Source organism: Diceros bicornis, chromosome 5 (genome assembly GCF_020826845.1).
Source record: "Diceros bicornis minor isolate mBicDic1 chromosome 5, mDicBic1.mat.cur, whole genome shotgun sequence".
Lineage (NCBI taxonomy): Eukaryota > Metazoa > Chordata > Mammalia > Perissodactyla > Rhinocerotidae > Diceros > Diceros bicornis.
The window spans coordinates 31750710-31767026 of NC_080744.1; the positions used below are offsets into that span (position 1 = coordinate 31750710).

Genomic DNA, 16317 nt, shown 5'->3' on the forward strand with positions numbered 1-16317 from the left:
CTGGAGAAAAAAGAATGGATGTGGACCCCGTGGAGCCATATTTCTCGCTTCTGTCAAGGGAGTGCTGAGTGTCCAAGGAGCCTCCTGAAGGGCCATGAATGACGTGTGCTCTGTACCCCAGTTTTTTTAAGTCAGGTTCTTGATGTATCATTTACATGAGTTTTGACATACATGCAGTGGTGTAATCACTACCACAGTCAGGTTACAGAACACATCCTTCATGGCAAAAAGTGCCCTCTTATCCCTTTGTAGTCAACTTCTCCCTTCCTCCAGACTCTGGCAACCATTGGTATTTTTCTTTTTCTATAATTTGCCTTTTCTAGAATGTCATAAAAATGATGTTTATATAGAATGTAGCCTTTGAGTCTGGCTTCTCTCATTTAGCATAATGCATTTGAGACTTATTCATGTTGTTGTGTGTATCAGTAATTTGTTCCATTTTATTGCCGAGTAGTTGATAATTTTTATAGAAAAGTCAGTCTAGAAAAGTAAACATTTTAACTGAGGTGGAGTGACCAGACATCCCGATTTGCTTGGGACAAACCTGGTTTATGCCTGTTGACCCAGCATAATTTTTAATAGTATCTCCTTTCACTCTCAAATATGTCCTGGTTTGGATGATAAATGACATGGTTGCTGTAAACTAAGTGACAAGATATGGTCATAGTTTACAGTGTTGTCAAATTTGCCTTTCAAAATACCAAAATTGTAAATATAGTCAGTTGTCCCTCAATATCAGCAGGGGATTGATTCTAGGAATCCCTGCAGATACCAAAATCCCCAGATGCTCAAGTCCCTTATATAAAATGTGTAGTACAACAAATACAGTCAGCCCTCCATATCTGTGGTTTTCACATCTGTGGATACAGAGGGCCGACTGTATTTATATTTTATATAACTGTTATGAGTGATAATAGCAGTAATAACTTACATGTAATGTTATTTTGATCTTCACAACATTCCCGTTTTCCATTTGAGAAAACAGATTCAGAGTAGAATAAATAACCTGCCAAAAACCATGAGCTAGAAAATGATAAAACCTGCATCATCTATCTACAGATTCACCCTTAATCTCTCATATTAATTGAGAGGCGGTATAGTTAAGAATGGCGTATTAGTTAAGAATGGCGACAATGGTGACAGAATGTCTGGGTTCCAGTCCTGACTTTTAACACTTTTTTGCTGTTTGACCTTGGGCAAGTTATGTAATCTTCCCGTGTCTCAGTTTCTTTCCCCATGAAAAGGGCATAGTATGATATATCTACAATGCCTATGGCTAGCACATGGTAAGCTTTTGATAAAGGCTAGCTATTATTTTTAATGATATTATTGTTATTTGATTAACACCATTGCAATGGAACCTCCCTCCCTCAACATTAAACCTCCCTTCCCCTCTATATAAAAGATAGTGGAGGCTGTTTGGCTTTTTCTCTTCTAATTAAAAAAATGTATTAATCTCTAATAGTATGGGCCTGATTATGAAGGCCTTCAACATTTAGATAAATAGGTTCATCTTGATGTAGTAAATCAATTCCACAAACTATTTCTTGGATCATCTGCATCTTTCAAATTTTATATGTGTCTGTCAAAAAAAAAATAGGATGATGTCTATGTTTGGGAATCAGAGTTAAATAAAATTTTGCAAGCTTCTTAGAGACTTTTTAATGTATTTAATTAATTTCCAAGAGGTAGCTTAACATGGAGCATATCAAAACTTATTTGAACAGAGTAAAATATCCATTAAAATCTATATAGATACTTTAAACATGAATTGGGAGATTCTGTAGGAAACTATTGGAGATTTGGGGATTTTGCCATGAACACTATCGACAGTGGTTGTAAAGGATGATTTATGGGGACCAGAAAGAGACTGGTGGCAGGAAAATCAGTAATTCTTAAAGTAATTTAGGCTTGAAGTGATGGAGCTCGAGTTCTGACAGTGGAAAAGGGAAGGTCAGAATGGATCTACGAAATATTTTGAAGGAAGATTCAAGAAGACTTAGTGATTGGTTAGAAGGAAGGAGAGAGGAATCAAAATAACTCCCAGGTTTTTAGTCTGAGAGTAATTTGATGCCAGTAATTTAAAAGAGGGTAGCTAGGAAGAGCAGCTAGTTGGTTTGACATTGGAAGAGAGGGAAGAGGTTTGTTTTAGATGTGTTGACTTGGACCTAGCAATGGCAGATCAAGAAGCCAAATATATAGAAGTGAGAGGAGAGACAGCATCTAGAGAAATAGCTGAAGCCACGAAAGCGTATTTTTCCAATTTTAGTGTAAAGAGAAAAGAGTTGTTGAAGGAAAGGTAACCAAAAGGGAGTAAGGGAACAAGGAGAATCAAGATAATGCTGCTGTGTCATGTGAACGGAAAGATTGGGTGGAGGGGTGTGATGAAGAGATGAAAAAGCTAAATGTTGATGAAGGATGAGCAAAGACTTTGGAGTTGGCTTGGCTGACCTTGATGAGCGTCATTAGTGCTGTAAAGGCTCCCTTATAGCTTCAAGTGACCTTGAAGGTGCAATTTTTTCACGTGAGAGGGCAAAATAAAAGCAAGGTTGTAAAGGGTTAAAGAGAAAGTGGAAACTAAAAAGCACTCATTGTAGAAATTTGGCAGGAAGGAGAAGTAGAGAAAGAGTATAGGAGTTGATAGGGGAAACCTGAGCATGTTTGAAAGCAGAAGGGGAGGAATCAGTTCAAAGGGAGAAATCGAAGATATAAAAGTGTGTGGGGGAGCTAAGTCCCAAATGAAGTGAGAAGGCAAGAACTGAGAAAATTACATGGGGTTGCCCTAATTTTGGAAAAGTTAAAATAGATTCTTCCTATCATGTAAGTTACCTTTGTGTGCTGGCATTTATACCTTTTTCACTTTTTTTACTATAAGGGAATTATATAAATTTAACTGCTTTTTATAAGACAGTGACCTTACTAAGTTAATATTTATTTCTTTGGATTATGAAAATAATTCATGTTCATTGTAGAAAATAGAGAAACATAATGAAGAAAAAGATCACCAATAATCCCACTGGCGATAAATAACTTCTGTTAATGTTTTGATAGAGCCCTTTTGAATGGATTGATCATATATATATATATATATATATATATATATATATATATCTTTTGAAAAACCAGGATTATACTGTGCATTCAGTTTTCTGTCCTGCTTTTTATAATACCATTATTTTTTGAACACTTCACAAAATATTCTTTGTAAATAGTGTTTTTAATATTCCATTGTAAGCACTGATCCCATTTGGATCAGCCTTGGCATTCTCAATTCCTTTTTTATCACCTTGTTTTTTAACCTGATCCAAATTCCATTATTAAACATAAGCACTACAGATACCAAAGCAGTTATTGAGGGTCTGGTAGCTGAATTTAGGAGGAAGGAATCAGTATCCCCAGGCCTCAAAGATTGTCTTAGAAAATTTCATCGTACCTTCTGTTCCTCTCCCCTTCACTGAAATTCTTGAAGAAAAAGTCCATGTTCATCTTTCCCTTTTCATTTTTTGTGTGGCAGCTGCCTCATTGAGAAACCTATGATTTGTCTTTAAGCCTTATAAATCCCCTTTTGGGCCCTAGAAGAGAGAAGAAAAGGTTATTACCTTGGTAGGGTGAGAGAAGGATGGGAGGTAGGATTCCCTTAGAGTTTATGTTCATCTGTCCCTCTCTTGTCATCTCCTCAGAAAAATTAGTACTCATCTTATTTGGCTTATTTGGCTATTCAGAATTGAAACTGTTGACGGTAGTTGGGAATGAATTGGATTCTGTTAATGAAAACAAAGATGTGGTTGAATGGCACGGAATCTGTGCCCTGCACTCTGCCACTAACTAGCTAAGTGTCTTTGGGCAAGGTACTTGATCTCTCTGGGTTACAAAAAAATAATTAGGCTGAAGCTTTAAATTCTAAAACCTCTTTATTTCTTATGTATGTATTTTATTATTATAAGATAGTGGTTATAAACTGTTTTCAGCCTCAAGACTCTTGGGGAATACCATGAGTACCATTATTACCATCCTTGGTAATAATGAGAGTGACTGGTGATGGTGAGTAGAGGAGAATCACTGATACCAGGAATACTAATTATTATAATTCTTTATACACAACCATGCTTTGTTTTTCAAGAAGAGGAATGAAATTGCCTAGTGGAATTGCAGCGTTACATACAATGTAAATAATTGCTATACTCTAGTATATTAATGTAAAAAAAAAGAAAAGCTTAAGTTAATTTGATCTTGAGCTGTAACTTTTTAGAGACAAAAGTCCAGACATGTGTCATTCCTGTATGCTGAGCTTTTCTCATTATGAGTAGGTAGGGAGTATCTGAACACTTAGAGCTATTGACTCTCTTGATTTGGCAGCCATTGTAGTAAATTATATGAATAGATTCCTTTTCATCTTTCTAGTAGGAGATAGCTACTATATAAAGGGAATTCATCTCTCCAGCTCTTTCTACATGCCACTGTTTTTCTACCTTCTCAGGAAAACACTCATAGCAATCACTGTATTGTCTTTATTTAAGAAAATATATATGCTATATCCAATGTTCAGAATAGTTACAAGTAAAGTTAGTATTTTGGTCTCTTCTCAATATTTCCCAGCCCTTGCTTTTTTTCTCTTAAAGGCCTTGTTTCCTTTTATTCTTTTTTCATTAAAAGATTATTCTTTCTGTTTTCTATAATCACTGTCTTCAACTACTCTTAATTCCATTTCACATTATTCTCTTTTTGTATATTATCAAATGGCACTTCAGAAACACCTAGGAGCCTCAACAATTGCGTTAAACTATTTGAGTAGCACTGTCAAATGGTCTTGGGGGAAAAGGATAATTCTGTATTATTACCCAAGAAAGTTACTATCAAATGCATAAGACATAAAGCAAAATGGAGGGCCGGCCCTGTGGCTTAGCAGTTAAGTGCGCGCGCTGCGCTGCTGGCAGCCTGGGTTTGGATCCCGGCCGTGCACTGACGCACCGCTTCTCCGGCCATGCTGAAGCCGTGTCCCACATACAGCAACTAGAAGGCTGTGCAACTATGACATACAACTATCTACTGGGGCTTTGGGGGGAAAAATAAATAAATAAAAATTAAAAAAAAAAAAGCAAAATGGAATTGATAGTGTAAAAATCCTTTGTAATGAGTATTTATCATTACAATTTTGATAATTTCTTTCACTTTTTAAAGCTTTATTGAAGTATAATTTACATACCATAAAATTCACTATTTTAAATGTACAATTCACTGATTATAAGTATATACAGAACTGTGCAATCGTCAACCCAAATCGAATTTTAGAACATTTCTGTCACCTGGCAAAGAACCCTTGTGCCCATTTGCAGTTATTTCCACTCCCACCACAGCCCTAGGCAACCATTACTCTACTTTCTGCCTCTATAGATTTTCCTTTCGTGGACATTTCATATAAATGGAATCATGTCATATGTGGTCTTTTGTGCTTGGCTTCTTTTACTTAGCATGATGTTCATACATATTGTAGCATGTATCAGTACTTCATTCCTTTTTGGTGCTGAGTAGTATTCCAAATGGATATACCACATTTTGTTTTTCTGTTTACCAGTTGATAGACATTTGGGTCTATCCCTTTTTTGGCTATTCTGAATAATGTTACGAACATTTGCATACAAGTTTTTGTGTGGACATAACCTTCATTTCTCATGAGTAAATATGTTGGAGTGGAATTACTGGGTCATGTGGTATAATTATATTTAACATTTTAAGAAATTGCCAAACTGTTTTCCAGAGTGACTGTACCAGTTTACATTCCCACAGTAATGTGTGAGGGTTCCAGTTTCTCTACATCCTTCTCACCACTTGTTGTTGTCTGTCATTTTTATTATAGCCATTCTAGTGGTTGTGAAATAGTATCTTTTTGTGATTTTGACTTGCATTTTTCTAATGATGTAAAGTCTTTCACTCTTAAAAAAAATGTGATGTATGTTCTTTAAAAAACTGTTTTAGCCTATGAAGAAATGAATATTTTTCCCATATGAAATGGAGAGACTATCAAATGTTATCTTCTAGAGGAAAAAATATTCAAATTTGGTAGACTTAAAAAATACACACACACACACATATGTGTGTATATAAATATAATAAGCAGGGTTAATCTATGGATAAAGGATTCTGGTAGTCTATACTATGAAAAGGTTGAACTAAAGACAGAAGGTGAAAGCTGTTTCAACTAATTATCATTTTTACATAGTAGAGAGTGGAATTTTTACTAATTCATTCAATGTATATATACAGAGTACTTTCTATGTGCCGGGCAGTGTCGTAGGCCCTGGAAATACAACAGTGAACAAGCGGGCAAGGTCCCACCCCTCATGGAGCTTACAATCTAGTGGAGAAGACATATGATAAACAGAGACAAATATATATGTCTAGTAGTGGTAAGTATTTTGAAGAAAAATAGGGTCGGGTAAGGAGATAGAGAAGTGAAGGGAGGTGCTATTTTAGAGGGTGGGTCAGGGAAAGCCACTCTGAGGAGGGAGTATTTGAGCAAGAACCTAAAAAATGTTATAAGGAAGAAAGCCATAAGAAGATATGGGTGGGGTCCCCCCCGTGGCTTAGCGGTTAAGTGCACCGCTCCGCTACTGGCGGCCCGGGTTTGGATCCGGGCACACACTTATGCACCACTTGTCCGGCCATGCTGAGGCGGTGTCCCACATAGAGCAAATAGAAGGATGTGCAGCTATGACATACAACTATCTACTGGGGCTTTGGGGAGAAAAAGGGGAAAAAAAAGGAGGAGGATTGGCAATAGATGTTAGCTCAGGGCCGATCTTCCTCAGCAAAAAGAGGAGGATTAGCATGGATGTTAGCTCAGGGCTGATCTTCCTCACAAAAAAAAAAAAAACAAAAGAAGAATATATGGGTGGAAAGCATTCCTCAGGTACAGAGTACAGCAAATACACAGAGCTTTGAGATGAGAAATTTTGTGTTCCGTCCTCCACTGATCAGGCACATTTAGGCCTAAATAAAGGTAAAACATCTTTGGTACATTAGAACGAGTTACTTAACTTCTCAAAACCTATTTTTTTAAAATTTTTTTTTATTTTTATATATTTATTTTTTGTGTGAGGAAGATTAGTCTTGAGCTAACATCGCTTGCCAGTCCTCCTCTTTTTGCTGAGGGAGATTGGCCCTGGGCTAACATCCATGCCCGTCTTCCTCTACTTTAAATGGGACGCTGCCACAGCATGGCTTGACAAGCAGTGCATCAGTCCGCCGCCCAGGGTCTGAACCTGTGAACCCTGAGCCGCTGAAGCGGAGCACAGAGCAGGGCGGGAACTTAACCACTGTGGCACTGGGCCAGCCCCACAAAACCTATATTTTTTTAAAATGGAGATTATAATTTCTGCATCAGAGATTGTGCTGATGATTAAATGAGAGACTCAATGGAAAGCATCTATAGCTCCATGTTAAGTAATAAAATGGTGGTAGCTATTATCTTATTGGAAATTATTGTTGTTGTTATTGTCAGACCACCCATTTTAAGCTTTAAAAATTTATTTGCAACCAGTATTCTTTAGTAATCTTTGTTTTTGTATCTTTTAAAATGTGTAGAATATTAAACCAGATATTACCATTTTAGGAATGTCATAATCTTTTTTTGGGGGGGGGATGATTGGCCCTGAGCTAACATCTGCCAATCCTCCTCTTTTTTTTTTTTTTTTTTTTTGCTGAGGAAGACTGGCCCTGGGCTAACATCCATGCCCATTTTCCTCCACTTTATATGGGACACCGCCACAGCATGGCTTGACAAGCGGTGCTTGGGTGCGTGCCCGGGATCCAAATCGGCAAACCCCGGGCCACTGCAGCGGAGCACGCACACTTAACCGCTTGCACCACTGGGCCGACCCCGTGTTCTCTCCATTTTTTTGTTTCTCTGTTTTCTTTTTATTGCCTTCCTGTGGGTTACTTGAACATTTTTTAAACATTCTGTTTTGATTTCTCTATAGTATTTTTGAGTGTATCTCTTGATACAGCTTTTTTAGCAGTAGCTCTAGGTATTATGTCATATGTGCATAACTTATCACAGTCTGCTGGTGCTGTCATTTTACCAGTTTGAGTGAAGTGTGGAAACCTTACCTCACTTTATGTCCCTTTGCCCTTCCCCACTTGTAATATAATGGTCTTAAATATTTCCTCTACGTATATTGTGAACTACATCAGATAGTGTTATAATTTTTGCTTTAACCATCAACCGTAATTTACCTTATGATTTTCTTTTTGTCTCCTAGATGTTCTAAGATTCCTTCTTTAATTTTCTTCCATGTGAGAATGTCTGAGTTTCCCCTTCATTCCTGAATATTTCCTCCACATATAGGATTCTGGATTGACAGTTCTTTTCTTTTAGCACTTGAAAAATGTGCCACTGCCTTCTGACTCTCCCTCAGTTCTCTTCATCTCCTCTCTAATGAGCACCAGGTATTATAAATCAGTTTCATTTATGTGAAGACTTCTCTCCTCAGCCTGCTAACCTGCTCCAGTGGTGTCCTCTACTCCTGATGCATCGCCTTCATCCTGGGATCTTCCTTCATAATCATCCAGGGAATTCCCTTCCCATCTCTCCTGTTGGATCTCCATTTCTTGTATTTCCCTCCCTTTTTTTAATTACTTCTCTGATTGCTACTGGGAAGAAATTTTTTGGAACTTTGAATATCTGAAGATATCTTTCTCTCATACTCACCCTTGATTGATAATTTGGCTGGATATAAAATTTTAGGTTCCCTAAGAATTTTGAAGGCATTGTTGTATGTCTTTATCATTTGTATCTGACTGGTTTGTGTTTTAGGGTTTATTTTTTGTTTTGTTTTTTTGTATGTTTTCACCCTCTCTAGCTTCTCTAGGGCTCTGAAATTTGACAATGATGTGCTTTGTAGGTCTATTTTCATCCACAATACTGACCCTCAGTGTGCCCTTTCAATTTGGAAATTCATGTCCTTCAACCCTGTACAATTTTCTTCAATTATTTCTTTGATTTCCTCTTTGTTTTCTCTGTACTTTTTCTGAAATTCCATTTATTTGGATGTTGCTCCCTCTAAGCCAGTTTTATGATTTTTCTTTATCTTTTTACTCTGTTCTAGGAGATACCCTCAACTTTCTCTTCCAACTTCTATTGAGTTTTTCTGCTGTCTTATCATATCCTGTTTTTAATTTTCAACGGTCTGTTGGTTTGTTTTTTCTCTCATTTGTGTTTCATGGATGCAGTTTATTCTTATCTCTTGAGGATTTTTTGAAAGTCAGGTTTATTAAGGTATAATTTATATACAATTAAAAAATCACCCTTTTTAGCACATAGTTCTATTAGTTTTGACAGTTAGGTCTACTGCCATGATTAAGATATAAAACGGTTCTTTGGGGACTTTGACCATCAATGATGTCAGCATTTCGATGTGTGTGTATGTATGTGTGTGTTCCCTCAAGGACTGATCAGAGTTCCTAAGGAAGCATCTTCTGTACTCTTCTTCCCTGGGGTGTGTAAGCCTGGCTGCAAGCCTCTGTGAGGGCAGAAGTAGAAAGAAGGTTAGAGATCGCAACATTTAGTATGTAAACTTGCACTTGATCCCTGTTTAGAATTTGTTCCTCTCATGCTCCTTTGTGCTTGGTGTTTCCCATCCTAAGGACTCTGTTTTAAAATTTCCATACAATAAAACCATAGTCTTTTACTGGGGTAGGGAAGGGTATCGAGGGATCTAACATGTCTTAAATGGAGATTCAATCGTTCTACTTGTTTGTAAGCCCACCTTGATCCCCACTTTTTGAGGTCCTCAGTATTGCCAATTCCTGAAACTTTGGGGGATTCTGCTTTTCACCTTTCTACACTGCTGATTTAGGATTTGGCTTTCTCTGATCTGCTAAGTCATTTATCACATCTGCTTTGCAGTTTCCAAAATGTTGTTGCCATCACCTCATCTTCTCTTCTTTGTCCTTATGGGTTTTATGCCTTTAAAAACCCTTTACTGTCATTGTAATGGGGTTTCAGGGAAGATTAGAAGTAATTGCATTTCTTTAGTCCATTATCTTTAACTAAAAGTCCCCTTTCTTTCAAAAAACAAAATGTGGGCAAGACCCTTTATGATCTAGCTTCTGCCTGTCTCTCCAGTCTCATTTCTCACTCTACTGCAGCACACCCGCAGCCTAAGCTCCAGTCACATGCATCTACTTAGGAGATTGCCGAACAAACCATGTTGCTTCATGCCTTTCAGTTTTGCACGTGCTGTTTTCTCAATGTGCTGTTTGTCCTTTGAGACTCTCTTCAGTGAAGCTTGCTGACTGGAGTGGGTGCCCCTCTGTCAGAATGCTTAATTTATTGCTGCAATTCTGTATTTACGTTTAAAAAAGTCACATTCTAGAGGTTGCTTAACCTGGGGGTACAGGTGGAGGGCTGTCCATGGATTAGTGCAGGAATACCCTAAAATTATTTGCAAAATTTCACTTGTTTGAGCATATTTTTGGAAAACTCTCTAAGGCAGCTTTTCTTTCTTTTTTTTTTTTTTTGTGAGGAAGATCAGCCCTGAGCTAACATCCATGCTAATCCTCCTCTTTTTGCTGAGGAAGACCGGCTGAGCTAACATCTATTGCCAATCCTCCTCCTTTTTTTTCCCCAAAGCCCCAGTAGATAGTTGTATGTCATAGTTGCACATCTTTCTAGTTGCTGTATGCGGGACACGGCCTCAGCATGGCTGGAGAAGCGGTGCATCAGTCCGTGTGCGCCCGGGATCTGAACCCGGGCAGCCAGTAGCGGAGCGCGCGCACTTAACCGCTAAGCCACGGGGCCAGCCCAGGCAGGTTTTCTATTAGGTGTATGCATCAGAAATACCTGTGGAGCTTTTTAAAAATATAATTGCTTTGGGCCTTACTGCGGAGACCTCTCCTGATTTATAGTCTGAAGTTGGGGCCCAGAAAAATATGTTTTCAAAAAGCTTCCTAAATGATTCTTTAGAACTGGATCTCTGTCCATCATCTGCGTTAATTCCAGGGCCTGGCATACAGTGAATACTCAGTAAATGTTTACAGAAAGAATGAGGGAGGGACTTGTGTTCAGGGCATGATCTGAAATAAATTTCCTGTGTGAAACCTGAGTACAAGTGGGAAAATCACTAATTTCCTCTGTTATATAAACGAAGTCATAGCATCTGTTTTCCCCCCTTGGGTGTAATTAGGAGTAGGAGAGTATGGATTATTTTTTCAAAGTTAGAGGAAAGCTTTGGAGAGCTAGCTGCAAGAATGAAAGAAAAATTTAAGGATTAGGCATAAAACAAGTCAGATAATATAGAGTATGATTTTGGTTCCTCTGGCTGCTTGTGGTTGTATTTGACCCACTGATTTGTTTCCAAAATTTTAGGCTTCTATACATTTGGATGTCATAGATACCACTACTGTATAGACTTGATTTCATAACCTGTAAATTTAAATTTAATATATGGCTAATGATATGGAAAATGGAGAGATTGACATGTTGCGTGGGCAAAAAATACATGCCATATTATTGTAACTGGTTGCAACTAAAGAATGAGAACAGAAAGAGCTGTAATTTCTCTTGTACTTCCTCTTGTTTAAGGTTTTAAAAATGTATGAATTAGAACTGTGTCCCCTGCTTTACTCCATAAACCTCTTTTACATAGCACGGAGCTGTTGTATGTTTATATGTGTGTTAAGGAAATAGTCTCTTTTGCTTTTTTATTTTCCATTTATTATTTTTCTTTTTTTTAGGTATTTAAGAGATTATGGCATCTGAAACCCACAATGTTAAAAAACAGAACTTTTGTAATAATATTGAGGATCATTACATTGATCTTCCTAGAAAAAGGATCTCTAAATTCACTAATAAGAACATGAAGGAGGTAAGTCCATGGTTTCTAGGTACCGTGTAAGACAGTATCTTAGTCTGTTCAGGCTGGTGTAACAGAATACCATAGACTGAGTGGCTTATAAACAACAGAAATTTATTTCTCTCAGTTCTGGTGTCTGGGAATTCTAAGATCAAGGTGCTGGCAGATTTGGTAGCTGGTGAGGGCCGGCTTCCTAATTCATAGATCGCTGTCTTCTCGTGTCCTCACATGGTGGAATGGGCAAGAGCTCTCTGGGGTCTCTTTTATAAGAGCACTAATCCCATTCATGAGGGCTCCACCTTCGTGGACTAATCGCCTCCCAAAAGCCCTGCCTCCTCATATCATCACTTTGGGGTTTAGGATTTCAACGTATGAATTTTGGAAAGACACAATCATTAAGTCCACCACAGACTGTTTAAACTGTTAGGTCTATGGATAGTTCTAGTTAAACTGTATAAACAACAAGAGCGTAATGATTCTGAATTAAGTAGAATTAATGATATATTGAAAACTGTTTACCTTCTGAAAGCTCTAAAAACTTTTTGGCCAGTATACTGTTTTGATATGATATAATTTTGATATTTTGGTTTAATATTAAAGAGAAATCTCAGAAATTATTTTTGTTCACTATTGCAAGGCTCATTAGCACTGATATAATTTCTTTTAAAACCTATTAAAATTCAGCTCACTTATTAAGCACTCTGTAGGTATAATATGTGACTAGTGGCGTGGAAAATAGATGGATATGTTGCTTTGTCAAACATACCTACATACAATGTTGTTGTAACTAATGACTGAGACTACAGTATTAGAACAAAAAAAAGCTTTAATCTGAAAAATAAATTTGTTAGTAACAATCACAAAGTTTACATAGCTTCATTAAGGAACTTAAATGTGCTACAGCTAAGTACTCTTATTTTTCAGGTTAAGAAATCTCCAAAACAGTTGGCTGCTTACATAAATAGGTAAGAGCTTCTTTAAAGTTTATGGGACGCAGCAAATATTGAAAACTGGGTAAGAGTGAAAATAGATAAAAAATAAATATTCTCTTTTATTATAATAATAGTTAATTTATAGTCAAATAGTTCCTTTGTTCCAGGCACTGTACTAAACATATCAATATTATCTCTAATCCTTACAATGGTCCTGCTAAATAGATATATCGTTATCCTAACAGTTGATGAGAAAAACGGAAGATCAGAGAAGTTAAGTGATTTGTTCAGGGTCATACATCCAGAAAGTGGTAAAAATGGCATTCATTCGCAGATCTCCCAAACTCTAAAGGCACTTTCTACTAAGCCACTGATTCTCAAAGTGTGATCTGAGGACCCTGGGAGTCCCTGAAGCCTGAAAAGGGAGTTTTTGAGGTCAAAACTATATTCATAACGATACTAAGACATTATTCACTTTCTTTATTTTCACTCTATTAGAAGTATACAGTAGTTTTCCAGAGGCTACATGATATTTGATATCATGATTGAATGCAGAAGCAGATGTGTGAATCCAGCTGTCTTCTGTTAAACCAGATATTAGTGATTTTGCAAAAATATGAAACAGTGCCAGTCTTCTCAGTATATATATTATATATATATATTTTTAAACATAGGACTTTTGGGGTAAAATATTCTATGTTAATATGTAATGAGTCTTTTTTTTTTAATAAGTTAACAAACTTTCTCAGTTTTGCTTTCTGTTATGGTAAAAATCAATAAATATTACCCACATAAAAAATTCTTTTGAGGGGCCGCCTGGTGGCGTAGCAGTTAAGTCCTGCTCGCTGCTTCGGCGGCCCGGGGTTCACAGGTTCAGATCCTTGGCACGGACTGACACCTCGCTTGTCAAGCCCTGCTGTGGCGGCTTCCCATATAAACTAGAGGAAGATGGGCACGGATGTTAGCCCAGGGCCAATCTTCCTCAGCAAAAAGAGGAGGATTGGCAACAGATGTCAGCTCAGGGCTAATCTTCCTCACAAACATGCACCCACACACAAAATTCTTTTGAGACCTCAAGAATTTTTTTTTTTTACTTTTATTGCAGTCACATTGGTTTATAACATTGTGTAAATTTCAGGTGTACATCATTATACTTCTGTTTCTGCATAGATTATATCATGTTCACCAACCAAATACTGATTACAATCCATCACCACACACATGTGCCTAATCATCCCTTTCGCCCTCCCCACTTCCCGTCTGGTAACCACCAGTCCAGTCTCTGTCTCTATGTGTTTGTTTGTTGTTGTTTTTTATCTTCTATTTATGAGTGAGACCATATGGTATTTGACCTTCTCCCTCTGACTTATTTCGTTTAGCATAATACGCTCAATGTCCATCCATCTTGTCACAAATGGCTGGATTTCATCATTTCTTATGGCTGAATAGTATTCCATTGTGTATATATACCACATCTTCTTTATCCATTCGTCCCTTGCTGGGCACTTAGGTTGCTTCCAAGTCTTGGCTATTGTGAATAATGCTGCAATGAATACAGGGGTGCATGTATCTTTACGCATTGGTGTTTTCATGTTCTTTAGATAAATACCCAGCAGTGGAATAGCTGGATCCTATGGTCGTTCTATCCTTAATCTTTTGAGGAATGTCCATACTGTTTTCCATAGTGGCTGCACTAGTTTGCACTCCCACCAGCAGTGTATGAGAGTTCCCTTCTCTCCAAATCCTCCCCAACACTTGTTGTTTCCTGTCTTGTTAATTATAGCCATTCTGACGGGCGTGAGGTGATATCTCATTGTAGTTTTGATTTGCATTTCCCTGATAGTTAATGATGATGTACATCTTTCCATGTGCCTGTTGGCCATCTGTACATCTTCTTTGGAGAAATGTCTGTTCAGGTCTTTTGCCCATTTTTTAATTGGGTTGTTAGGTTTTTTTGTTGTTGAGATGTGTGAGTTCTTTATATGTTTTGGAGATTAACCCCTTATCAGATGTATGGTTTGCAAATATCTTCTCCCAATTGTTAGGTTGTCTTTTCATTTTGTTGATAGTTTCCTTTGCTGTGCAGAAGATTTTTAGTTTGATTTAGTCCCCTTTGTTTATTGTTTCTCTTGCCCAGTCAGACATGGTACTTGAAAATATGTTGCTAAGACCAATGTCTAAGAGCCCACTTCCTATCTTTTCTTCTAGAAGTTTTATGGTTTCAGGTCTTACATTCAAGTCTTTAATCCACTTTGAGTTAATTTGTGTGTACAGTGTAAGATAATGATCTGCTTTCATTTTTTTGCATGTGGCTGTCCAGTTTTCCCAACACCATTTGTTGAAGAGACTTTCCTTTCTCCATTGTATGTTCTTGGCTCCTTTGTCGAAAATTAGCTGTCCATAGATGTGTGGGTCTATTTCTGGGCTCTCGATTCTAGTCTATTGATCCGTGTGTCTGTTTTTGTGCCAGTACCATGCTGTTTTGGTTACTATAGCTTTGTAGTATATTTTGCAATCAGGAAGTGTGATACCTCCAGCTTTGTTCTTTTTTCTCAGGATTCCTTTGGCTATTCAGGGTCTTTCATTATTTCCATATAAATTTTAGGATTCTTTGTTCTATTTCTGTGAAAAGTGTTGTTGGAACTTTTATAGGGATTCTGTTGAATCTATAGATTGCTCTAGGAAGTATGGACATCTTAACTATGTTAATTCTTCCAATCCAAGAGCATGGAATATCTTTCCATTTCTTTGTGTTGTCTTCAGTTTCTTTCAGCAGTGTTTTATAGTTCTCAGTGTACAGATCTTTCACCTCTTTGGTTAAGTTTATTCCTAGGTATTTTATTCTTTTTGTTGAAGTTGTAAATGGGATTGTATTCTTAATTTCTCTTTCTGCTGCACATTTGTTAGTGTATAGAAACGCAACTGATTTCTCTGTGTTGATTTGGTATCCTACAACTTTACCTTATTCATTTATAATTCCTGAAAGTTTTTTGGTGGATTCTTTAGGGTTTTCTATATATAAAATCATGTCATCTGCAAATAGTGACAGTTTCACTTCTTCCTTTCCAATTTGGATCCCTTTTATTTCTTTTTCTTGCCTGATCACTCTGGCTAGGACTTCCAATACTATGTTTTTGTTTGTTTGTTTGTTTGTTTGTTTTGTGAGGAAGATCAGCCCTGAGCTAACATCCGATGCCAATCCTCCTCTTTTTTTTGTTGTTGCTGAGGAAGATTGATCCTGGGCTAACATCAGTTCCCATCTTCCTCTACTTTATATGGGATGCCGCCACAGCATGGCCTGACAAGAGGTGTGTCAGTGTGCGCCCAGGATCCAAACCTGCAAACCCTGGGCAACCAAAGTGGAGCGCGTGCACTTAACTGCTGTGCCACTGGTCCAGCGCCTCCAATACTATGTTAAATAGGAGTGGTGAAAGTGGGCATCCTTGTCTGGTTCCTGTTCTTAGAGGATAGCTTCAGTTTTTCGCCATTGAGGATGATATTAGCTGTGGGTTTGTCATATATGGCCTTTATCA

The 16317-nt window shown here is 37.5% G+C and overlaps 1 protein-coding gene across 2 annotated transcripts in view; it reads left to right on the forward strand.

Annotated features, from left to right (window-relative positions):
* KATNBL1 (katanin regulatory subunit B1 like 1) overlaps positions 1-16317 on the forward strand; it is a 45178-nt gene that overhangs the window by 17486 nt on the left and 11375 nt on the right. For both annotated transcript variants that reach the window (XM_058541156.1, XM_058541155.1), the window contains 2 exons: positions 11734-11864; positions 12777-12817. In XM_058541156.1, the coding sequence (XP_058397139.1) occupies positions 11748-11864; positions 12777-12817 (158 nt within the window). In that variant the 5' untranslated portion in view covers positions 11734-11747. The remainder of the gene's footprint in view (positions 1-11733; positions 11865-12776; positions 12818-16317) is intronic.